Below are 25491 nucleotides of genomic sequence, written 5' to 3' on the forward strand. Positions count from 1 at the left end.
TTCACATTTGTTTAGTTTAATAAATGTGAATCTGTTCCAGTAAAACCATTTCTGGATCATTTCTGGAACTATTTCGTCCCTGGATATTTGTAATTTCACATTTTTTTGGAAATGAGAAAAGTTGTTTTGGATTTACTCAGTAAGATTTGGTGTGCGTGAACATTTCTGGGGACCCAGAAATAACAACAGAAATAACGGGAGATCTTTACTTCTGCCCTGACAGGAACGCCAGAGTTCATGGCCCCGGAGATGTACGAGGAGAAGTACGACGAGGCGGTGGACGTCTACGCCTTTGGAATGTGCATCCTGGAGATGGCCACCTCTGAGTACCCGTACTCTGAGTGCCAAAACGCTGCCCAGATCTACCGCAAAGTTACCAGCGTAAGTATGACTGGAAGGACCTGATTATGGTATTTTAACCCCGTACTTAATTGTCCACATATGTCTGCATCATTGGTAAATGTCTGGATATCCTGAAACCTTGGAAAAAAGTGGGGATCATAAGGAATAAAAACAGCTTTTTGTCTATTAAAGGCTCAGATTTTTCCATTTGAAGGTTACATACCATGATTTTTGTTTGACTCACTGATTGTCAGTGTCTGCATCAGTTCAAAGACACTGACTTTATTGACAAATGACAGATGTGTTAGGTAATGAATTTATTTTCTTGTCATGTTAACATGATTATATATGGAAGAAGGTGGTTTACACCCATTACACACATGTAGTACAGAAGCCAGCGCATGATTTAGACCATATCACATGTTTTTTTTTAAAGAGAAAAATAAATGCAGGACATCTTAGGGGAAATAAGTCCAGAAGCACAGTAGTGACTTTTAAGAGTGTAGCATTACAGTAGTTGAGTTACGCCAAAAAGCAGGCGACGGCAGAATTATATGTTTTGGAAAGTGTGTCTCATGCTTTGCTCCACAAAGAGTGCACTTTCTTACTCGAGTGTCACATATGCAAAGCAAACAGAGTCTGACGAAGGCTGGAAAGTGAGAGAGTGACAATGCCAACAAGTCGTAGTGGGTTCTGGCTCCTCCGGAAACTAGACAGCGTCATAATGTTTCATGAGCAGTCGGAAAAACTAGGTGAAAAATCACATTAGCTGTACTTGTCGTTAGTTATTTATGTTAGCCGTTCATATGCGGACAAAATGTGCCAATTTATTTGTTTAGCATTTAGTGTGTATTTTTTTATGTATATATATATATATATATATATATATATATATATATGAAAAGCAGAATTCATATAAATGTCAGATTCTTGGAAATCATTTGGCTTTGGGAATAGTCCATGCCTTGTGCGGAATCTGGTTTAATTTCACCTCAAATAAATAGATAAATGAAAAAATGTGTGTTCCTATAGTGTAAAATACCATATCATGTATGGACACAATCTCCCCCTCATTTAAAAACTATTGTCTCCTGTACTAATATTCTAGGATCTGTTGACAAATGTTTAATTATTCTTCATTATTTATGTATCTTCTCTTGTCATCTCTGTTCCTTTTCAGTCATTAATCCATTAATAAGTGAAAATGTGTAGGAAAAACAATGACAGGTCAAACATGCAAATTCAGGTTTTATGTTTTTGCTTCACCCAACAGATATTCATTATATAAACCGAAGAAAATTACAAACACTGACGTGAGGCAGCTGGAAATAGGGATTTTCTGATGTTTATGCTTCAAAAATAGAACACAAGCGTGTCATGATGTTAGGGCAGGATGGTGTCAGACTGCCATAGAGTTGAAAACACGCTGTTCTCTGCTATAGCATTAAGGTTCCCCTGACCTGAAACAAATGTGTCCACATCAATTTAGAAAATAGCTACACTTACACGAAGCCAAATTTTCTGCTTAATCCTTATAATCATGCAAGATAATTGTCGTGGCTTTGCACTAAAGCCACCGATTGTTTCCTTTAAATGTGATAAAGCAAAGTCAATAACCCTGCAGCATATTTCCTGCGGCCTTATCTCGATCTCTTTCACCACAGGAAAGGTGCAGAGCCACAAATTAGATTTGAAAAACTGATTTATTGTGAAGGTGACTCTGAGGTCAGAGAGGCAAACTGCTTAAACAAACAAACCTCTGTTCTCTGCTTCAGATCTTAATTACTGGTTGTTTGGGTATCTGCAGACCGAACATCTTTCCTATCAGTCATTTTTTTTTACACCATTTGGCGCTTGGCTGTAATATATGTATATTATTAGCATGATAACAATTAGAAAAGCTCCTTTATATCATGTGCTTTTGTTGTACGTTAAAGCTAAAGCTGTCATGACTGTCGTCAGAAAAAAAAGGAAGGAGAGCACTGTGGGGTTTTTCCATTTTCCTGAGCTCCAGATTCTGTTTTCCTCCAGTGTTGACATGATTGCAGAACAGAATGTCATGGTGGCAAGTGTCACCAAGCAGAGAAGAGTATGTTAACATGTCGTGCAGGTGGGAGGGGCAGTCCGTGCTTTGAATCCGTAAAGCCACGGAAGCTCATCTGTTACTTATTGATACAATTTGTGGCCGTGCGGATGAAGTGAAAACTCAGTGTGCTCCTTTATTTTTTTTCTTGCAGGGAATGAAACCTGACAGTTTCTACAAAGTCAAGGTCCCCGAACTGAAGGAGATCATTGAAGGCTGCATTCGTATGGACAAAGATGAAAGGTACACTTGAAACAAGCTATCGCACTGTTTCCAAGTTCGCGTTGTTCCGTTTCCCCTGCCTTCTACGTCTTGACATCGCAGACTTTGTGCAGATATACATATTTTTTTAATAAATATAGTGAAAAACACACACGAGAAACTTTAAACATTACTAAAATGCTGTTTTCTATCGTTTTGTTATTATTATTATTATTATCACTATTATTTCTGTTGCAAAAACACAAGGAATCTCACAGTAAAGTCAGACATGTCTGCCATGTTTTCTCGCAGGTCGTGTTCTCTTAATTTTCCAGTGTGAGTGCAGGACTCACAAGGTCACAGCAGCCCGAGAGAAAGCCTGTTTTGTAACTATATTTGTATAAAGCTTCCTGTACTTATCATCGTTTTCACTTCTGTAGGCCCACACTGTGATTCCCACAGTGGAATGTTTGTGATTAGCGGCTGAAAGCAAAAAGCAAATATCTTCTTTTGAGCATTGAGTAGGCAGCGTTTAATGAGAGAAAGCTGTGTATCTGTCTTTTAAAGTGCCCTCCTTCCTTTCCTGCAGGTACACCATTCAGGACCTCCTGGAACACCCGTTCTTCCACGAGAACAACGGCGTGCACGTAGAGCTGGCCGAGGAGGACGACACGGTGAAGTCGGGTCTGAAGCTGTGGCTGCGCATGGACGACACCAAGAAGCTGCACGGGAAGTACAAGGACAACAATGCCATCGAGTTCCTCTTTGAGCTCTACAAAGACGTGCCCGAGGAGGTGGCTCAGGAGATGGTAGGCCGATACTCACGCGCGCACATTATACTGTGAGGACAACCTGCTCTGCTTGACCCACTCTGTAGCAGCTAATAGTGAGGAAATTGAATAATGGATTCCAGATCAAGAGATAGTGGCGACTTCAGCTAACCTCACATCATCCTGATTTTAATTTATGATGATAGCTTTTTATACTGGTTTACTGGACTGGATATGTTTTAATACAAATTAGACATCTATTTCCTCTTCATAAACTAATTGTCTTTATCTGGATGCTTTAAATAGAAGGTGATGTAATTAGATGACTGCTCAAAATAGACACTTAACTCATTATTTTAAGTAATTACTGCTACCTAGTGCTATTGAAGGCAAACAAATGCAAAATATCCATGGATATTGTAGATTTTGTAGAGGTTTCACACAAACGTACAGATATTCACGTTAAAGATCCTGTTGAAGCATCATATCACAGTCGAGCACCATTAGTGAAATAAAAAAAAATCTATTTCTGTGATGTGTCTTGTGACACTTGACCCCTCAGCCTTGTGAGGTCAGCCTCACTAATGCGTCCAGCATCATTATACTTCTTTGACAGCGCTGTTATGACAGCAGAAACACTGACACGTGCTCTCGACCATAAAGAGAAAGCCTCGCTGAGTGTGTCAAGGGCATAGCTCAACATTTAATCATCAATGGTTTGTAATGTGAGAGCGTGTCTCAGGAAGCAACTGGGGTCACGTCTTTAATAATATAATGGCTCTCTTGGTGGTTACGAAACAGTCCTTCCAGAACCTCCTCTGCAGAGGTCACTTTTAATGAAAATGCGAGCCACGGCTCCTGACTTGTTTACCTCTTTGCGGTAGTTTTCATCAAGATCAAATTTGGTATCAGTAAAGAGAGAGAGAGAGAACATCCAGTCCACTGTAATCTGACTATGTGTTGAGTAGCCCACTCTGCTGGACTGTGTGTGTCACAAGAGGCTGTGCAAGACACAAAACTGAAAATGCCATCTATAGAATGTAAATGTTAGCACAATAGCAAAAGACTGACTGTTGATGTCACAGCCTACGTGTCCAGGTCGTTACATACGACAGACCTGCGTGAATTGTCTAAATATTGCACTGGGGACCATTACTTGCACCTGTTTTGCCCTGACCGGTTTGTGCATTTTCATGCAGGTCGTACTTGGCTTCGTGTGCGAGGCAGACTTCAAGCTTGTGGCCAAGGCCATACGGGACAGGGTGACCGCCATCAAGCGCCAGAGGGAGAAGCTGAGGCGGAAGGCGGAGGAGAGGAGGAAGAAGCAGGAGCAAGAGGCCATCGAAGAGGAACCGGAGCCTCAGCTCCGTTCACCTCAGCTCCGTTCACCTCAGCTCCGTTCACCTCAAGTCAGCAATGCCGTTGCAGCAGAGTCCCCCACTCCAGCCACCATCTTGTCCCCCGTCACAAGCTCTGCGGACTCTGGTGTCAGCTCCAACTACCCTGCTGAACCGGAGGAGCCCGAGGCAGACCAGCACTTCCACATCCGCCACAACAGCCTGTCTTCTGCTAACTGTGAGAATATAAAACCCTAATAGCATGATACTGTGTTTGAGTAATTTTGGAAATGAAAGGAAAAAAAAACTAATGATCTATTATTACTACTATTATTCTGAACTATAATCATAACATAACATTTCTTGACCTGTTCCTCAGATCCATACTACTATTTGTTATTGGTCAGTGTTAAACCTCTGACCTCTTGTGTACAGGTTATCTACACACGTTATGTCTCACACGCTGCACATGAACCATTTTTCCTTTGCGTTATCTGTACAGTTGTTCAGAACAGAGAGCCTTTCAGGTCTCAGAGCACGTTGGCTGTGGATAACTTAATTATTCAGTGTCTGTAATTCTTATTTTACGCACACAAACACCAACAAATAGTCTTTTATATTATATTTTTGAATCGAACATACCAGCGTTGTGTCTCTGAAATGTCTAACCCCACAGTGGGACTGTCATTGTCATTATTTATGTGTGTGTGTTATGCCTCAGTTTGGTGTCATACTCCGTGTCAAGCCCGCTTGCGCGCGTGCTACAGTCTGTGTTGGTTTTTCAGGCCACACAGTTTGTCACATGCTAATGGTTTATATCCTTTGTTGAAACAGCTGACTGTGAGACGGACGGCGATCTGAGCTCCTCTGGGCTCCAGGATCCGCTGGAGGCCGGCACCTTTAACACGCCAGCGACCCCTCCCACCATGCACGCGAACACCCCAAGTGTGAACGGTCTCCCCATTCCGGCGCTGCGCTTCTCCTCGGTGAGTGGCCGCATTACAGAGCCGGTTATCACGTGGCGTTGAAAAGGATGTGTCTCAAGACTTATGACTAATCTTTGTTAATCTGTCTTACTAAAATGAATACATCCTTATATATAGTTATGAATGACATAATACCCTAGTATGAGTAAATCAAATCTAACTAGTAATAATAATAATAATGATGAATAACTAAATAAAAATATCTCTCAATTCTTCTTTTTTTTACCAGATCAAATTGATCAATTCATCCATTTTTTTCCCCACTTGGTCAAATGAAGAATACATTTAAAATCCTTATGATGCTGCTTTGTTTGTTTAATTCACATTTGACCAATTCTGTATTTGATTATTTGATTTTTTCAGATCGTTTACTCAAATATCCTTTACAGAAATACAGTAAAGAGCTGTGTAGGGCTTTTATTTTCTTTGAAGGAAGTGACTTTGAGGTAGACTTTTTGTCATTTTTGTGTTGTTGTTTTTTTCAATCCAAACTTCCTCTCACCACATTCATCTTTTCTATTCATAGAGTATTGCAGTATCTACTAACACTGAGCACGGCAACTCAGGGTCCCCGAGTGGCTTCAGCTCCCCTGTGGACAGGTAAAGCTCCTTAGCCGGGTTTTCTCCTCACTCTGCTCTTTTTCTTTCGTTCAAGGTACAATTGATCTTAGCGGTCGTGTCTTTATTAAAGTTAGAGGCCTTAAAAATTAGTGCAAATCTAACAGGACTGTCTGTCCTGTGCGGCTCCTCCCCCTCCACATCTGTGGGGCTGTGATAACAAGCTTAAAGCCGTCGACAGGCTCTTCTGTGTTTTCATTGCACTGAGGCAGAATGGACCCTTGTGGGTTTCTGTGTAACTGGGTCTCAGATGTTGCTGAGGCCCTGTTTTTTCTTGTTTGTGGGATATTTGGGAGAGTGGGCCTTTATTCTCTGCATGAGAGCTGATAATGGACATGCAGATTGTGTGTGGTGAGGGCTTTTCATCAGCTTCATAATTTCACTTTTGCCATTATTTGTGACACTCACCAGGGCTACAACTAGGGATTTGTTATTTACTTTAAAATAGTTCATAGTTCCTTTTCTTGAAGTGTTTAGTCAATGCACTATGGCCATGGTAGATTTAAATCAATAACAAAAGCATAGTAACATTATTGCTTTCTTCTGAAAAACCACTGGAAAAATGATGAGCAAAGTTTTATCTGCAGATCACAAAAACAGAAGAATTGTTTGTAATATCAACACAAGTGTTTGCCTTTTGTTTATTTCCATGCTCTTTTTACGGGCAAAAACAGGCTTTGCTTTGGACTAAGGTTACCTATGAAGATTTATTATTTTTTTTAAATAGAGACGTGTGGACACAGGCCAACCAGCAGACCTGAAAACGTTAGTAAATGTTTGCAGCCAGTGCTGGAGAAGGTGGACGGAGGCAAGTCTGTGACCACAGTAATCCAAAAATGCCCAGGAGACGCAATTAGCCGAACCAAAGTGTTTCATAAAAAAAGCACTGAGTGTTCTCCATTTCTCTGAAAACAAAAACCTCTTCATTGTACATTGTAAATACAACATATCACGTGGACATGTTGCTTTCTTCTGATGAACACCAGCTTTATATACAGTCTAAACAGGCCGTGCTAAATGGTATTGTTCAACTTGAATGTTTACACCCAAGAGACAAGCCACTGTAGCACATCAAGTCTTTATTTGACATTTTAAGAGTGCTGTTTATTTTTATGGGGATACCAAGATAATCACATCTGTTGTAAATGATGAATTGAAAGTTTCGGTGGGTTTGTAAGGGCTCGCTTTCTCACCAGTAGCGTGTATACATTATGTCTTTGCAGCTACGCCTCTGATGTGACTTCAGGCTTGAGCGGAAACGAGGGCCTGTCAGAGAAGGGAGAGAAAACGGCTGCAAGGCGAACTGCTGCAAAGCTGTTCCGGAGGAGGGCTCGTTCAAGGCTGCGCATCACAGGGGTACAGCGAATGTTGAATTAAAGTGTTTGAATGTATCATAAAAACAAATAAATCAACCAGCAGGCATTTCACTTGTGAGTGGTGAGGCTCCACCCTAATTAAGCAAGATTATAATTAGCTATGCAGCAGAAATATATATTTCTCCTGTGATCAGGACCCTCTGGTCTTTTAAGAGGTTTGTTTACTGGAGGCAGAGACAAACAGGTCATACATAACTGCATTTACACGCAGTGGTCCAAAGAGGGAAGAGTACAATACACACTTAAAATACACCACATGTCACACACTCGCACTCACATGATTCATATTTGTTTGCACACATGTACAGAAACCCATTGTTACCGAAACAGACACCTTACATTACCGTGACCATCCTGTCCCTCCCTGCCCTGCAGCTCTCAGATAAAGTGGACCGGGTGGTGGAGTGTCAGCTGCAGACACACAACGACAAGATGGTGACCTTCAAGTTCGATCTGGACGGAGACAACCCCGATGACATCGCCGCTGTCATGGTGAGCCTCGAGTAGTAATCCGTCATCTTAGGAAAGAGAAACCGCTTGAACATAAATAAAAAAATCAAGTCAGCTGATGTGCATGATGTATCCCGCTTGTAGTCAACAGCCCTTTGTTTGGTGATCCTAACTTTAGCGGCTAATGTATTTTAATTACCGAGGAGTGAGTGACGAAGGTAAGCAGCCCCCGTCCCGCTGTTGTCATCTCTGAGCTTCATTAGAGGCTGGAGCGCAGAGAGACATGTCGTACACTTGCGCGGCATAATGAGCCAGCATGTACGGCAGCACACTTTGTTCATTGACTGTACTGTTTTGCTGCCTCTGTAAACACACTGGGCTTCTGTTTACGAGTCCTGGCCCAGTGGGAGTGCTTGGCTTCTCTGCAGCTCCCGTCGTTCCCTCGGCACAAGGTTTTAAATGAGCCGACTGCTGCCCTGACAGGAAGCAGTCACCACGCCCCTACCCACAATTCACGGCAACACTCGGAGCGGCATGAATATGCAAAACACAACATCTTTTCGGAACAAACGGCTTAAAAAACTTAATTTTCATCTTCTGCGTCATCCTTTTGTTCCATTCATGTATTAGATTCCACTGTATACAATGATATACCTAAACTTTCATTATTGTATTTGGATTGTCGTTTTTCCACTGCTAAGTATCTGGATTATCTTTTGTCATCTAGGTGCACAATGAGTTTATCCTGCCGTCAGAGAAGGAGGGCTTCATCCACCGCATGGGCGACATTATCAAACGGGCAAAGGCTCTGATGTCCAAAGACCAGCCGGTCCACTCCAGTGGACACAGAATCCCTCAGCCTGCTTTCCACAGCGCCGTTAACTCATTGTCGTCCTCACAGGTCAGCAACACTTGCTCTTTGCCAGTAAACCACATTATAGCTTTATGAGCTGAGAACCAAACAGTGGCTGACTGTGTATTTTATCGTCTGCTTTCAGTTGTTTGTTTATTCTTGGTATTTTAAAGCTGTTGGCGTTAGTAATGTTGCATTGCTGCTGCCTTCTTCCTCTCTCTCCTTCCTGTCTGATTGTCATGCATTTACATCAGCTATAGTGTGTGTGGCGGTGCCTTTTCTAAAGCAGACCCATAAATTTAGTGTCCAAATAAAGCTGTAGCTCTGCTTCCTACTCTGGAAGAAAATAAAAAAAGCCTGTCCCCAGACACCCCTGAGACCGGCCCTTACATATAGAAGGTTAAGTGTTCTTAAAGCCACCTGAGGTTGTGGTTTTCAATTAGGCCATAATGTTTCTAAAAGCACTAATGCCATTCAACCCTGTGATTTGTAGATGTGTACCCATACCTCTTTTTTTTTCCTTGTTTGTTCCCATAGCCACAGGTCCTTTCCAGTGCTTACATCATCACACAATTTCCATTTTATCTGCCCACATTGAATTGGCAAAATGATTTAGGTTCTGTTGTCTTAAGATTCTGTAACGCTGTAAAATCAAGAGTTCCAGGAAGAAAAAAAAAGGAAAGAAAAGGAGTTGTTAAGAACAGTGCCGCCCTGTACAAGATATGACCTAATCAGATACAGTCTGTCCACTAAAGGAAAAGTGTTTCTCTGTGTTCTGCCTGGATATGTGCCACTCACAGAACAAAAAGCAAACACCGTATAGTCAAAACAGTCAAAGATATTTGCAAATGGTGGAGTGAATAATGTATAATGGGACTTTTTATGTCAGACAAGACACAAGTAAGAGCCATAAACCTCTGACTTGGCTCTATTTGTGATCCTCTGGGCACTTTAATTATCCTGAGCCACTTTGAACAAATCTCTGCTGGCTTTTCTCCAGTACCTGACTCACTGCATCGACCACCGTCCTCCAAGAATCACTGTGCTCCTCAGCTCTGTCCTGCTGAACAGAGCTATACTGTTCAGTCATGCCTCTGCTCTGGCTGTTGTAACTCTGAGGTTGGGCTCTATTCTGAGAACCGTGTGGAGGCTGAATCCTCGGAAAGCGACTCTTATTTTTAGCAGTGCTTTGTGCTAAACGCTAACCTCAGTGTGATAACGTGCAACATGCTGATGTTCAGCAGGTACGGTGTTCATCATGTTCCTCCTTTTAACCGGCCTTTAAAAACAATTAACTGTGAGGATAGCAGTATCGCCACACTTATCACAACTCATCCTGAAAAATAACACTGTCAATAACACACTCCGGGGAGTTTAATTAAACTTTTTGCTGAAGTCATTACACAGAAAAACCACAATGTCAACCTCATAGCGGCACAGACGTGACAGGGATCAGTGAAATCATTAAGATTAGGATGCATAATCTGGGATTAGAGATATTAGCTCTGCTTTGTGTGTGTTTATTGTTTATCTGTGTCACAGGAGCCACCGTGTTTTTTTTATCAAATAAAAGATAAAGTCGTCCTTACTAAAGCAACATGAAAGCTGTGGTGATAAACAACACTGTCAGCTCTAGTTCAGCGTCTACCACTCTCCTGGAGCTGGTGATCAAACCTGCACAGCAGTTGGTTCACTCGTCACTCTTTAATGCAACTGCGAGACTAAATGTGCGTCTGAAGATTTGGTTTTTTTTTCCCAGTAACGAACAGAAGTGGAGACTCAAATGTATCAACTGTGCTCTTTTACAGCCTAATCTGCACAGTCACACCTTGCCTCGAACACACTCGTCCTCTTCTCTGCCTGGTAAGTCTGGTCTCATTAACCTATTTCAGTGATTGAGGGGCAAATTTGATGCTAATGCTTGAGGGGGATCAAAAATGATGAGAATCTACGACTGAATGACTGTATTCCTTTTTGTCTGGAAATCTAAAAACCTTACAAAGACTGTCTCTCTCACTGCCTCACAGATTGACATGCATGTGTGTTGCATCTTATTATGAATGCTTTTTTTTTTTTGCATGTGCAGACATGTGCACAAGCGTCTAACCCATGCATGTGTGTTTTGTCTTAGACTTCACTGTGGCTAACCAAAGTGTAGGGGTCCGTGGCTCTCCACTGGTTCCCAATGGAGACGTCATCAATGCAGACATTACTTCATCTGGGCGACCTCTCTTGCGCTCCCAGTCTTTCCATAACGCCCCAGGTAAATAGCCCTCAGTCCCCTCCCTCAAGTCCCCGCGTGAAGAGGCCTAGCATTGTTTACTGTTCAGCTGGCTGAAAAAAAAAAATAAAAATTGTTGGTCCTTTGGCAAAGGAATAATTCAAAGCAAAGCTCAGCTACCTCATAAACCCCCACTCCCATTCTCAGGGGGAGGTGTTGTTGGTATTGTTCTGACATTCGCATGGCGCCATCCGCCACCCCTACACCTCAAAGCCTCCGTCTGTCTCTGCTCTGCAGCATGCCCTCCTGGGTAATTACCTCACCTGGAGGGTGCTTTCTAGCTTTTACAGAGATTTGAATGCCATTGCTGTAAACCCACAAGCTTTCCTCCAGTGCTGCGATAAGAACATCTGTTTGGCAGCACAAACGCCTACAGAAATTCCAAGCCTTTTGCTCCCCCCCTGTTAAAGTCTCCAGTTAAAAGGGGGGGGGGGGGGGGCATCTGAAGTAAATTTAGGAACACATATCCTCCATAATGTACCCTGTTTCAGCCTCAGCGGCCATCTGCACATCTGCACCTCTCTGGTCCTGTGTCTCCTCTCTGCTGGATGCGCACTGCACGGTCGCTTTCGCAATTGCCCCATGGCCTCCCGCCACTGTTATAGAGTGTTGCCTAACCTTATGTTTCCATCAGCATGGAAAAAGTTGAGGCTGGTTTGCATCATCAGAAACATGAGGTGTGGTTTGCAACTGTGGAACCATTGTTGAGGGAAAAGTCAAATCAATGGATAGAGCCAGGACACTGGCATCTGAAACTATTCCCTAAGGAGTGATGAAGAAATGATGCTGATTACTTTAATTTTACACTCAGACCCAAAATATTGTGACCCCCCCCCCCCCCCACACACACACGTGTGTTTGATTTAAACCCCTCTAAAATGTCCTACGTCAGCCTCGCTCACTGCACTTGCTCAGTGTGCAAGTGTGCTGAGGCTTAAACGTGCAATTATGTCCGGATACTGCTTAAAACAAAATGTCTTTGTTCACCATGGAAACCCATTATTTGAAAGCACAGGAAAGATTTATACGCCACATGGCAGGCAGGGTGGAAGGAAGAACGGGAAGGAACAAACGTGCAAAGAAGGAAAAGTTAATCCAATAATCCACTGCAACCTGCAGAGAGTGTGGTCCTTTAGAATGACACAAAGTTTTGATGCACAAATTAAATGTAGACATTAAGAAAATGTTTACTTTGACCACATTACTCAGTCATATATCGCTGTAATGTAATTATTTCACCTAGCATCGGGCAGTGGAAGGGGCTGCAATTTACAGAAAATATATAATAGTATAATAATGAAGCAAAGAAATGCTAACTGCATTATTAAATTGCATTTTGTTATGACATGCACATGTGGCAGGTCATTCTGGAAGCAATATACAGAAAACAGTAGAAACTGAGAGGACAGATCTTTTATTACTTTGAGATGCTGCCATCTGTATTTTTGTTTCAATTAAGTGGATTCAGTTCCAAAAGAAGCATGTTAATAATTGTATTTTCAAAGGTTTTTTATACTTTCCCAACACTGGTTAAGACTGTTGTTATGTCTTTGTCTTTCAGGGTCTCCGCTTCACCATCAGCACCATCACAATCCTGCGTCACTCCTGCCGCACCACCAGCACTACCATGTACCCTACATGGGCCACACGGGCCAAACACACTTCCCATTCCCATACCCAGGTTCTCCGGGTTCCCCAAAGCCAGCAGGGATACATCCTCCCCTTACACGTGTAGCCAGCAACCCCAGCTTCCCTTCTGTTTCCTCTCCTGCCCCCAGCTCCCCTGGTCCTCAGAGTGAGATCCCAAGTCCGAACAGCAATGAGAGCATCACCCTGTCCCCACCTGCTCCACAGCACCCCAACATGTGGCCCTCTCACACACAGCCCCTATTTTCCTTGGCTAATGTCATCTCTATGGCCATGAGCATGGCTCAGTCTTTCATCCCTCCTGCAAGCCTGCCCACCCAGGGTATGGCCTCTTTTCCAGGCTATCACCAATTACCTCCTCACTTGGCCGCACAGACAGGGTACCACTCTGTCTACCCACAACAGTACCAAGCCCCACAGGTGGAGCTCCCTTACCCAACAGTGGGCCTCCAAACACAGAACAATGTCTACCAAAGCTATGAGAATATGCTTCATTTGGACGTAGATGGTTTTCCACAGACCAGTTATCCGAGCTGGCCACATCTCGCCTCGCCACCGTCACTGCCTTCCACTCCTCCACTGGTTCCTCAGGAGCCTTTTTATCAAGTTGGATACTCCACTCCCCCCAGCTTGGCGCAGGAGGACCATCTGAGGAATTATGTGGCTCCATACGCATCACATGTTCCAGCTCAGGCTCAATCCACACCACAAGTCTCCAGTTCAAGCTCTTCATCAGATCTTTCCCCATCACCGCCAGAGAGCCCCACAAGCACTGTGAGTCATCACGCCGATCTCGGACATCACATCTGTCATATGTATGCAAATGAGTTCTAATGATGAGTTGATTCAATTACAGAAAATGTATTAAAAGTATTTTAAATATTGATTCAGACTGAGGAAGTGGTGCATTGACAGCTAAAATAATTGAGTTTCAGAAGGGCATTGATAAGAATCTGTATCTGCATATTTCTTTATATTTAGGTCACATATGGGTGAACATACCTTAGCCTAATGATTATATTACTAACACTCTTTATTCCTCCTGTCTAGTTATCATCCTTCAGCACACAATTGCACCAATTTGTACCTGAGATGACTGACAGTAGTCCAGCACCGGAAGTCTCTTCTACTGAATCTGGTAAGAAATGTGTACATGTTTTCTCTTTGGTCCCTGCATTAAAAAAGAATGTGTGGTATGTTATTAACCAACAGCTGAGAGGGCTGGATAATAACATACTCTATGAGGTTTGTGTTTGCACCCCAAACAAACCCACACGCAGGCTTGTGTATACACACAAATGCACTTAAAACCAAAGTCTTTCTCCTCCTGCTCCATTTTCATAATGTATCAGGTCTAAATACAGTCTGATGTCTTTGTCATGGTCAATTTGTCTTTAGAGTTGTTTTCACTTTCCCCTCCTCTTGCTTTTTCCCAGTCATATCATCGATGACATTCTCATCCGTTAGCTGTGCCTCGGGAGTTGTTGCGTAACAGTCTTGAGTGTAATGTCCCATTTGCTGTGAACACAAACGTAGGTGTGATTGTGAGCCTCCCTACCGACTTTGACCAATCGGTGAGCAGCTCTGCTCGTTACGGGCCTCTCCTCCCACATCCACACCTGTCAGTATTTATACCGTCCTCAGAAGTCCACATTCAACAGAGGGACTCTGTTGAATGTGGGCACAGACCCAGGCGTGCTGTGTTTACTGTAAGTAGGACACTTAGTGGCCAAAATGAGACACTGCAGGATTTTGTGCCCTAAAATTATCTGCAGATGCTTTCAGGCTGTTTCTGCACTCGATTTGAATGTGACACTAGAAAAAGCACCTCTATCAGTTCTAACAATTATCAGTTCATGTAATTTAAGGCTCTTTATAGGATTTAATGCTGGTATAGTAGCATATTAGGAAATCCATCCATCTCTCCATTAGATACAACATACCCATTCTGTCCCAAGCCAGGGGTGATTGTACATCACTGAGTTGTCCTATTTTAGGAAACCCCCCCAAAACAAAAACGGATCTCTTTCAAGGAAACACATGATTTGATCATAATCAGTCCATTGCAATCAGGTATGAGTATGAAAGGCTCTTGTTCTCGTGATCAATCAGCTGTGATGGGATCAGGGAACTGCTCTTTAGCCAATGATTGGCTGTCACTCATATACATTAACTGTCCCGATAAACAGCTTTTTCATTGTACATCAGTCAGTACTACAGTGTACTAGTACTGATTATATAACCAACTATTTCTTCAATAAAAAAACTTAATTTTGTACTTCAGTAAGGGTTTTAATCAAGTTTTTTTTCCTCTTTTTTTATTTTTTTACAGAAGTCCAGTCTGCACCGGTGACTGTCGGGCGATTCCAGGTGACGCCCAGCATTGACATTCCTGCGCCTGCTGTGCCTGTCGTTGTTGTGCCCTCTGCACTGCAGCCTGAGGTGAGGAGTAGCACCCCGTCTGAAAGCAGCACAGAGGAACAGGGAGAGTCTGAGACAAGCCTGGGCACCTCCCTCACCATGTCTCCCCCTCACCCTCATCCTCACAGAGGGTCAACCGGGGTTCTCCAGGAGGAGGAGGACGGGCAGCCGGGATGGCCTGGGAGCCAGGAACAGCAGGAGCCGCAGCAACATGACGGAGGAGAGGAGGACGAGGAGGATGAAGAGGGAGAGGTGGTTGGGGAACGGCAGAGAACAAGGAAGAGGAGTCGGAGGAGAGCGCAGAGCCTCAGCCTGATGGGAACGTCTGCTGACAGCGGACTTTCAGTGACGGCCGCTGAGATGGAAGGGAGGCTGTGGGATGGGGCGTCGGGCAGCCCACAGTACAACACTGCCCTTCATAATCTATGGATGATGACTTTCAGCCGAAACGCTCCCTACAGCACCGATGACTCAGACAGTGATGATGAAGAAATGCTGGAAGAGCTTCAGGAACTGAGAGATAAGTAAGTGACTGATGCCAGCGAACATGCCCGGAATACAGTCTGTACCCAAAAGCAACTATAAACATTATAGTAACAGAAGACAATTTACAAGATATTTACGTTTCACTTTGAAGTTGAGCACATTTCAGTGACTTTCGTTATCATCTTTTAAGTTATCACAAGACTACTGTATGTAGACATAATGATTTGAGATAAAAATTAACATTTTCTAAAGGGTAATTCCCCTGAAGATGAATCTCCAGCAAAAGTTTGTTGTCAGAATGTCAGGTATTGATCCTGCAAAAACAAACCAAACAAAGCTAAGACAGTAACATAAGTTTTTTTTACTTCTGTCCCTTAGACATCTAACAGAGGTTCAGACCCTGCAGGCTGCCCAGAAGAAAGAGATTGAGGAGCTGTACCAGAAGATGGGGAAGGTTCCTCCACCCGGCATCGTCTCTCCTGCTGCTATGCTGTCCAGTAGACAGCGCCGCCTCTCTAAGGGAAGCGGTTTCCCCACCTCCCGCAGGAACAGCCTGCAGCGCTTGGACATATTGCCAATCCAAGGTAAAGAAACATGTCCTTTGTATTTCATTTTTCTAGTCAGTCTACTGAATATTACAACTAAACAGAATGTAATTGTTTTAGGTATTATCAGAAGAAACTCCATTGGAGGCAGCAGTAGTGGGTCCCAGGATAAACACAGCAGAGCGGTCACCTTTGCTACTGACATTAGTAGAATGGTGAGTGTTCAATCACCGCATTAACAAACTCTGTGTATTTATTATCTCCTTTGTTTATCTCATATAATACAATACTTACATTGCATTTTCCATCTCTCTTCCCTAGTAAGAAATTCTCAGCCAAGCATGCTGTACATGTCTGGACTACCTCATCTGAAGTGTGACTGCGACAGTCAACCCCGTCCTGAAGGAGGATCACTTCAACACTTTACACCAGCACTCCGATCAACAAAAACTGCTTCCGTCTGCCAGTGGCCGTTTACCTCAGTAAATCTGGAATCTTTACACAGGAAACTGTGACACGATGTCAGTTTTCTGCCTTTCTGTTAAGAGTTGGGGAATTTGCTGCAGCATGAGCACAGAATGATTACAATTGACACGCTCTCTTGTAAATGAACTACTTGAGCAGACAGTTCAGAGGTGACCAGCTTCGGGTCCGGCCACCACATGGCCTTGCAGAATGCCACATTGCAGTTTGCATCAAATCTTTTCATTGAGCAAGCTTTTTTGTGTGCTTCAGTGCTGTAGCGTTGTGGCCTTATGAGCTGCAGTGGCACTTGTTATTAGCTCTGAGCTAGGATAAGTTAAGTCTGACTCACTGCCGTTCATCATTCGAAGCACAGCGAATCTCTGACTTGTACTAACAGTCCTTACATGGATAACATTTGTTTAATCCCACAATGTATTTGCTGTTGCTGTTGTTAGCTGACACGAAGACTCTAAATACAGTTTGAATACAGTTATTAAACTGTATTATTTAGTGTAGCTTTAGTTTCTGATCACGTGTTTTCTCTTGAGTCAGCCTGGACAGGTTTGACTGGCATTTTAATTTGCAGTGAAGAGGATTCTTCATTTTGTACAGCAGTATAATGAGAAAGCATTAAGAAGATGATGCAACAGGAAGAAAAGTTGTACAGGAGTTACAAATGCTGGCATGTAGCATGCTTCAGAAGAAAAATTTATTTTTTATCTTGTGAAAAGTGCAGGAGCGTAGAGAATCTTTCTTCAGTTTCCAATAGTATAGACAATGTTTCCTTATGTTGATTGGTTGTGGAAAAATCCACCTAGGTTTCAGACTACTGGCTTGTACATGTGTATATAGTAGAGCGCCTTTATAGATCACGTTTACACATAAAGAGTAAACTCAAATTTCAGCAACCTTAACTTTTGCTCAAGCAAAAAAAAATCATATTTGTTGCTTGTTCCATGATTCAAGCACCTTCTGCACTTTAGTCATTTTTAATTCTGTCATTTAAAGATATTTGTGGATAAAACTGTGCTCCACTCGAGGAAGTTATGCTCTCCTGTTTCGTTTTTCCTCCGTCTTCAGTTTGTCTGGTCACATTATTACGTACTTGATCACAGTTAAGTTGCTTCATAGTCCCACAGGTTTAAGTTATTTATGTATTGTGGGATTTGGAGAAATTAATTCAAGCTGTGAATCTGTAGATGCCTTATGAAAATATTCCCTACACACACACTGAATTTTCCTGGCAGTTCAACTCCTGTAATATTCATAATATATCAAAGACATTTCAACATTTTGAATGTAAATATGCAATTGTATTGCTTCCTGAAGCTGCTGTCCTATCGAGCTGAATCTGTGCCTTTCCTTTTCAATGTCTTATTTTTTTCATTTTACTCTCAATTATTGGTGGCTAGATCAAACTCTGTTTCAAACTTTGATTAAAATAAATGCAACTGTAAATACCACTGTTCTGTCTTCTGTCTTAACAGAATATACAAGGTTCCACTGAGACATTGTGTGAAAAAATCAAATACATTACATTTTTTATTGACAAATCGTCTTTTTTATACATAAATATTGCTCGAACAGGTTGATCCTTGTCATTTCAGCAGTGTTACAGAGATTCTTTGCTTTTATGAGCCACTGTAGAGTTAACATCATTTGCTGACACAACTTTAGTACGTTTTCCTTAAACTGTATCCTCATCCTCATCACATGATCATCAGGACTGAAATTTTGAGGTGATAGCTCTATTGACTCCTAAACATGAGCCATCTGGCAAATGTGTAAGGTCATGTTGTCAATTGATTTTGTCCTTTCCAATGAAAAGCAAGCTTAAAGCTCAAAATCAACACATGTCCAGCAACAGAACCACACAGTCACCCTTCACACTCATGACAAACAAAGGCCACTGTTGTCTCAACATAAAAGTAAGAAAGAAAAATATGAATAATGGGGAAAAACAAATAGGGGGTATCAGTGTCCACATATGTTCATTCTTGATTAAGTGCAGAACAGACTTGCAGTCCAACAACAGGCAGGAAACTTGTATCTCAGTTGGCACCAGTCTTTGGCTCCTGTGTCCTTGGACGTCTGGCATCCTCATCTAGTTCATTAACGGCGTGCTCCTGAGAGACGGAATACCACGTGAAGCCATCTATTGCAGGGAGCATGTGGTCAAGGAAAAAACAGGTGGGAGAAAGAAACATAGCTTAACAGGTATTACATGGCAATAGAGTAGCATGCAGCATGTTAGCCAGGTGCAACTCAATATTGCTTTTGGTAAGAGCTGAGGCAGAATATCCTCCTTGCTCATTAAAATGACTGCAATTATTGAATAAAGTGACTTTTTAAAGTCCTTTAATGTGAATTATTTGCTCCCCAGTGACAGAAAAATGAACATATTTGGCTTGCGGATGAAAAAAAACAACATCTGAGAACACACCATTCCTGCTTGAGGGTTGTAAGAGTTGATTCACCTTCATATTCATTGTGTAGGCTGTGAACGTGCTATAAAGGGGTACCTTTCCTAGAAAAACTAGCTTCCAACATACTTTGTAAAAGACACATAGATTTGAATATTAAAATACTCAAAGACAGATTCAAACTTCACCGTGAAGGCAGCAGAGCCGCTGACTGATTTACCGTCACCGGAAATGACCTACTGTACCTGTCATGTTAGCATTCAGTACACCGGTAACAATCCGTCCAACTATTATATTTTTCCTCTGCAATTCAAAAAATGGCGTTAGGAAAAATGTTGCGTTGTGGTCAAAGTTCCAAATGAAACCCAGGAGCCACAAAATAACCCTGCATGCTAAGCTAACATTACGTAGTTAACCTTGTGTTGACGTTATAGTGTGTGTGTGTGTGTGTGTGTGTGTTCGGCAAGGATACAGATTCCCATCACAAGTGCTCCAATGGCGAGACCCACGACTGCGTTCCTGCCACCCATCCTCTGCGTTCTCTTCTTCCACTGTTCCTGCTCAATCTGCTTGATGAATAACTTCTGTTGTTCGGAGAGATCATCTTTAAGAGGATCTACCCTGGTCGCAAAGGGAGCATCTGACTTCTGCGGCGTGTTGTCAGCCATGTCTGCTGCCAGTCACTTCAAGCTGTTTCTCCACGGTCATACGCAGCGCTGTTTCCTAAAACATCTTCCGTGCTCGCCGAGTCTAAGTTCCCCTGTGAGTGGCCCATCCCTGTGTTGTGAGATCTGTGCTGTGAGGAAGGCACACCTACCACGTACAGAGCAAACGGAACAAGTTTGTCCAACTTCAAAATTGGTCCCCACTGTAACTTTTTGTTCCTACCAGGAGACGTTACTGGTCGTGGAATAAATTCTATGCTCCAACAGCTCCATCTTCTGGAGGAAATGAGGTTCAAATTCAGTTGCATTTAGGTTTTCCAAGTTATTTTTGACTCTTAAGCAGTCAGTGAATGTAAATGGCGAAACAATTAATTCACTGCAAGTTTCGGGAAGCCTCTGGTGACCTTCTGATGGATTTTCTTATTAATCTTAACAAAAGAAACAAAGAAAACCTCAGCAGTTTATCGAAATGTAACGGTGTATTCAAAGATAAAAGAGTCGTTGGTAAGTTATTTAAGCTACCACCCAAACATTGCTCTGTTCGAGATAAATCTTTAAATAATTAAATATGTGATTTTTTTTTCTTGTGCCACACACAGCTTGCGATAATTAGTAGCACGGTAACTTCCTGTCTACTGGCAAGTACTTTAATTGTGTTGAACTATTATTACTATCCTACATTATCATTTCATTAATATGATCATTTAATCTGAATCACTCAATACTCCTTTATGGTTGCTGTTAATATCTTTAGATTTGCTATTTTCATCATAAGTGTAGTTTTCTGGCACTATCATTTTTAGATGGAATAGACTGTTCAAGATTAACTCTGTGTGGCCGACTGTTCCCTGTCACTCTATAGACTTCACAAACCTGGGAATATTGTGAGCCCTGTCATTACTGACATCAATTCTCAATGCTGCTTACTCCTTGAGGCAGCAGAGTGTCTCAGCTGCCAATTTTGTGCCAGTGTTTTGCTGGTGGCTGGTGTCGAAACCCAGTTGTTTATGGTTCAGTGTTTTCATGTGTAACATACCTGGCTCTTGGCACAAGAGAATAATCATTTTGAAAGAAGAATATGTATCCTATTTTCTTGCTTTACTTTATTGGACATTTGAGCCTATGTGTTCTTTTACATGTAAACAAGCAGCCAGAGGAGGATTTGTTCCTTGATAAATGATGGAAGATACTTAATGTTCTCCTTCACTGCTATGTTCAGATAGCGTCACCACAAAGAGGTCATAAATGACAGTGGATGGTTAAAGAGTTATGTCTCAAATTTTACTTTTTTGATTTTTGAGCTACATGCATTATCTCCCTGTGTCATTTTACATAGCTTTACGGCATGCATTCAGCTTCTTTTTTGTAAATACATTTTCTATGCGCTGATTATGGTCTGTAAACTTTCCCAACATGCTGAGTTCATGCCCTCTTGCAAATAAAATGTTTTGTTTAGTTTTCTGCTTTTGTGAACTGTTTCTCTCTCCTGTCTCTCAGAGTACATCCTTCTGATAACCAGAGAAATGAGACTCGATCCACTGGTTGGATACCATGCAATTGAATTACTTCAAAGGTAATAAGGAGCCACATACTGTATATGCTATTACCCTTATGTGTCACAGCCATGCCTTCATTGTGAATAATTATCTCCCTCAGATTCATGGTCAAGCACCTTAGGAATTTGTTCACTGCCCACACATCAGCTGGTGATCAGCCGAGAAGACACAAGGACTCAAGGACGTTTTTTGACAAGATCAAGGAGAAATTCCCAATCCTTATCTTCTCCTGCGTCCAACTTGCGAGCAAACTGTCATTGTACAGTCAGGTTAGTTCTGAGAAGTCTACCAGTAATAACTTAATTCTCCATGGATAGAAAATATAAACAAATCTTATTAATAAACTAAAATAAACTTGCTTGTTCTTGCTACAATTTTTAGATAATCAACAACAAGACTGCTGTGCAGTTCCTGCATTCAGTTGGCATCAGAATTTCCGCACAGTCTCTCTTCGAATCAGAGATGATGATCTTGAAAGCACTTGAATTCAGACTGCATGTCCCAAATCCTCTGACGTACATGGAAATACTTCTGGAGGTACTTGGTAAGACATGTATTTACTAAACAACTTTTGTTATTGTTATATTAGGAAATAAATTAAACTAATAATAATAATAATAATATAACAAATAGCTCTCTAATGCCACACTGATTTGTGGTGATTAAAACCTCGGTAGGACACAATGAGCCATCCATCCATGTGGAGCGCCTGTATGACATGGGCCATCATGTCCTTCAGTTTGTCAGCCTACAGCGGACTCCCATCTACGAGACATTGTTAAAGACAATCAGTCAATGTCTCAACCCAACCAGAGAACAGAGGTATCATATTTGTCTTGCAGCCATGTTTCCTGATGTTTTGGGACAGGCTGTTACTGCCATGGTAGAGTGGACAGGCTGATTGATTGATCGTTGAGTAGCAGATGTGAACTGTCAACGTTGTTTTGGTTTCCGACACTTCTTTGTGCTATCTTGTTTCACACGTCTCCACCCAGTGCAACACAGTCACTCAGGAGGTATTTAATAAGGATGAAGCACATCCTCCATATTGTGAGTGGGTTAAAATGATCAACCCTGTCATAACTGTGGTTCCTTTAGGCCACTTGGAGGCAGCAGAAACAAGCTGTGAGCCTGTAGACATCACTGATGTACGATCAACATTTCAGTTTACGAAGTGAATTTTAATAACAACGCAACATCAAAACAGTCATGAAGTAATATTTTCAATCATGTGAGAGCTGCGTTTTGGCCATCTGGCAAATTTAAGTCTAATATTCACTCGATAAGATGCCGCTATCTGCGTTTAAAAACCAGAGAGAAGTTTGCGACGGTGACTGAAGACAACATGCTTCTTGGTGTCACTGTCATTGCTGTGGCTACGTTCATCCTCTATGTCAAAAAGTGGGAACAGGTGAGATAATACTGAGCTATTACAAATTATGTACACACAGTTTAAATGTCAGCACCATAGAAAGTGTACAAACATCAAGTGTACTTATTGTTTGTGTACTTTGTCTGTTACTCATTAACTCCGTACAAGCTGTTTTTATCCATGCAGACTAACTTCCTCTTCATGTATCACAGGTTGTGGGAGAACTGAGCCATATCACAGGAATCTCAAAGAGGAGCATCAGCGATTTTACTCATGTGATACTGATGCAGATCAATGGATCCAGTTCCCATGTGACATCAGCTTGAGTCTGAATAAAACTCACTCCCTAAAACTGCATTATATCACTGCTGTTGGTGTTGGAGTAAGTTCTTTAGTTGTAGATTTTTGGGCAGAAGAATTGTTGTGTTTCTGTAAAGCTGAAACAATACAGATGTTTTAGTGCTGTGATTTATACTGTATAAGATGTCGACCTACCAAACAGATTATTTTATAAATCTTGTGGGGCTTTGACATAGAAATTAACACTTGACACTTTTTCATTTCTTTTCATTTCAAGTGCAATTGTGATTGATCACTTACATTAGAAGCATTGTGGTTTGTTGTGATACTTGTATTAGGTTTCACCAAAATGTTAATAATTGTCACATCTGAGTGACATTGGAATCTGAGGAAATTAGCATTTGTTTGGTAATTAAACAGGCAATATTGGTGGGGGTTTTATTGGGACAATCAGAAATGTCATAATAAAAATCTGAAATATGAATCCAGCCTTACTCCTGATGTTGTAATTACTTTGACTTGCTCTTTAAAATCTTAAGAATATGTTGAGCAGTGGTGTTACTCCCAGGAAATCACCCAGTGTCATCTGAAAAGGTGTTTGCAAATGTGCCATCACTCATGTTCAGATCTGTGCTTTCTTTGAAAATGTGCAGGGAGGAAATCAAATAGGTGAAACATATTAAAACGCATTTTCTTTATTTTACCTTTATTCTACCAGGATAATAGCACTGAGATTGCAAATCTCTTTCCCAAGGGCATCCTGGCCAAGAGACAGCAGCAACACAGACTACTCAGTCAAATGACATAAAGACAATAAAAGACATTAGAGAGCCTGACGACAGAAACCTAAAAGCAGTGGCAGACCAATGATTTAGAGTCAAAGTCCTTCAGAATTAATTGGGAGCACAATGGGTGATGTCCATCAATAATAATTCATATGGTAAATGGTAATGATAAAAAGAAAAACACCTAGTGTGAAACCTGCTCTATCAAATCCTACTATAAACCTACAGTGAAAAACACATCACAAAAACAGTATGCAGTAATGTTTTGGGTTCTACGGGAGTTTGCATGATGGCAGGACACCGAGCTTTTGTTCCGTGGGTATCCTGACTCAGACAAAACACTTTTCCCAGAGCCGTATGGGGCGACTGCAGGTGGCAAGCAGAGACGGTTTGGAGTCTGACTATCAAGGAAAGTTATTTCTTTAGAGCATTATTGGATGCTGTTCTTATGGAACATGGTTACATGTTCCACAGCCGGGGTCCTTTTATATTCCGAATTCTATATAGAGTAGAATGAGCTGCCTCCCACAGCAAACATGGACATGGGGGCAAAAGGTTACATAACAGGAATCTCCTCCGTCCCTGTTTTTTATCCTGAAAAAAGCGTTGATACAGTACAACAAAGAAAGTATATTTATATATAAATGTCTATTTAAAGCTAACACGAAAGTTTCCCTTCACTTTTTAAACCCATTTGTTTCTTTCGCATTAACCCCACAGAGATTTTTAGCACCTTGTCTCTCCACATACACACAGTAGCTTCCAGCACATACTCTATTATAACATAACAGATGGCTGCCAGCTAGTGTAGAACAACATTTGCAGATATCGTCAGGTGTGAAATAATCTTAGCGCACGCAAGAGAGCAGGAGGCTGTAACACCTGTTTCTACTCTCAGGTGTATTTACTGCGTGAGGTTGGCTCCTACTACACTCTACAGCCTCAACGCTGAGGTACTTTTATGACCTCATTGCATGGTTACCCACAAGCTGTTAGGAGTGGAATTACATCGTTATTTATTATGATCGTCATCAGCATTATTTTTTAAATTTATAATTGTGTTCTTTAATATTTGCAGATGTGACAACGGCTGCATTTCAGTCAATTCATTAAACAGATGCTCAAATGATCAAGATTACGTTACTTTGGTATTGCCAGGCTAAAATAAAATTCTTCAGGAGATTTGTTTTAAATGGCTGATGTACCAAATGAGCAGATCAGCTCTTTAGGGATCTGCCCTGTCTCTCCCTAGCAACAGTTGCTATGCTCACTTTTGCTCACTGTTGCTACTGGATGTTCTGTGAGAGTTAAAGCAGCCTGTCATTTTCTGTTGCTGTGTTTCTACCACTGTGGGGGGGTGGAGACATTATTATTTTGATGTTGAGTTCAAATTAAACACACAGATGCAAAACAGGAAAGACAAAAGATAATGTAGCCTGGAAGTACTTAGATCTTTTACTTAAGATAAAGTAGCAGAACCACTTTTTGATAAGGCATCATTTATGAAGCTGTAGTTGATGCTGATAAAT

General features: G+C 41.7%; 3 protein-coding genes across 4 annotated transcripts in view; 2 read left to right on the plus strand and 1 right to left on the minus strand.

Annotated features, from left to right (window-relative positions):
- Positions 1-18324, plus strand: part of wnk4a (WNK lysine deficient protein kinase 4a) — a 34533-nt gene extending 16209 nt beyond the window's left edge. The window contains exons 5-21 of one of the 2 annotated variants that reach the window (XM_058620590.1): positions 224-381; positions 2580-2668; positions 3216-3435; positions 4596-4971; positions 5568-5719; positions 6246-6319; positions 7561-7693; positions 8089-8205; positions 8891-9064; positions 10825-10879; positions 11148-11279; positions 12859-13718; positions 13995-14082; positions 15277-15889; positions 16230-16435; positions 16517-16611; positions 16718-18324. In XM_058620590.1, coding sequence (XP_058476573.1) covers positions 224-381; positions 2580-2668; positions 3216-3435; positions 4596-4971; positions 5568-5719; positions 6246-6319; positions 7561-7693; positions 8089-8205; positions 8891-9064; positions 10825-10879; positions 11148-11279; positions 12859-13718; positions 13995-14082; positions 15277-15889; positions 16230-16435; positions 16517-16611; positions 16718-16720 — 3545 coding nt within the window. In that variant the 3' untranslated portion in view covers positions 16721-18324. The remainder of the gene's footprint in view (positions 1-223; positions 382-2579; positions 2669-3215; positions 3436-4595; positions 4972-5567; positions 5720-6245; positions 6320-7560; positions 7694-8088; positions 8206-8890; positions 9065-10824; positions 10880-11147; positions 11280-12858; positions 13719-13994; positions 14083-15276; positions 15890-16229; positions 16436-16516; positions 16612-16717) is intronic. The other variant, XM_058620591.1, reaches the window with a different exon arrangement.
- Positions 18325-18390: 66 nt separating this feature from the next.
- On the minus strand, positions 18391-20069 carry LOC131448287 (cytochrome c oxidase assembly factor 3 homolog, mitochondrial). The gene is made up of 2 exons (XM_058620594.1): positions 19757-20069; positions 18391-19016 (listed from the first exon to the last, which is right to left on the minus strand). Exons 1-2 carry the CDS (start codon positions 19950-19952, stop codon positions 18913-18915), a joined length of 300 nt encoding a protein of 99 aa, XP_058476577.1. The 5' UTR covers positions 19953-20069; the 3' UTR covers positions 18391-18912.
- Positions 20070-20156: 87 nt separating this feature from the next.
- cntd1 (cyclin N-terminal domain containing 1) lies at positions 20157-23662 on the plus strand. The gene is made up of 7 exons (XM_058620592.1): positions 20157-20453; positions 21447-21522; positions 21606-21774; positions 21887-22049; positions 22183-22327; positions 22820-22916; positions 23090-23662. Exons 1-7 carry the CDS (start codon positions 20306-20308, stop codon positions 23201-23203), a joined length of 912 nt encoding a protein of 303 aa, XP_058476575.1. The 5' UTR covers positions 20157-20305; the 3' UTR covers positions 23204-23662.
- Positions 23663-25491: the final 1829 nt, after the last annotated feature.

Source organism: Solea solea, chromosome 21 (assembly GCF_958295425.1).
Source record: "Solea solea chromosome 21, fSolSol10.1, whole genome shotgun sequence".
NCBI lineage: Eukaryota > Metazoa > Chordata > Actinopteri > Pleuronectiformes > Soleidae > Solea > Solea solea.

Coding starts and splice junctions, on each gene's coding strand:
- cntd1 (XM_058620592.1), top strand. CDS start 20,306: ATGGCGAAACAATTAATTCACTGCAAGTTTCGGGAAGCCTCTGGTGAC. Junction 20,454..21,446: donor CAAAGATAAAAGAGTCGTTG/GTAAGTTATTTA, acceptor CCTGTCTCTCAG/AGTACATCCTTCTGATAACC. Junction 22,917..23,089: donor ATGTCAAAAAGTGGGAACAG/GTGAGATAATAC, acceptor CATGTATCACAG/GTTGTGGGAGAACTGAGCCA.
- LOC131448287 (XM_058620594.1), bottom strand. CDS start 19,952: ATGGCTGACAACACGCCGCAGAAGTCAGATGCTCCCTTTGCGACCAGG. Junction 19,017..19,756: donor AGCACTTGTGATGGGAATCT/GTATCCTTGCCG, acceptor TCCCTGCAATAG/ATGGCTTCACGTGGTATTCC.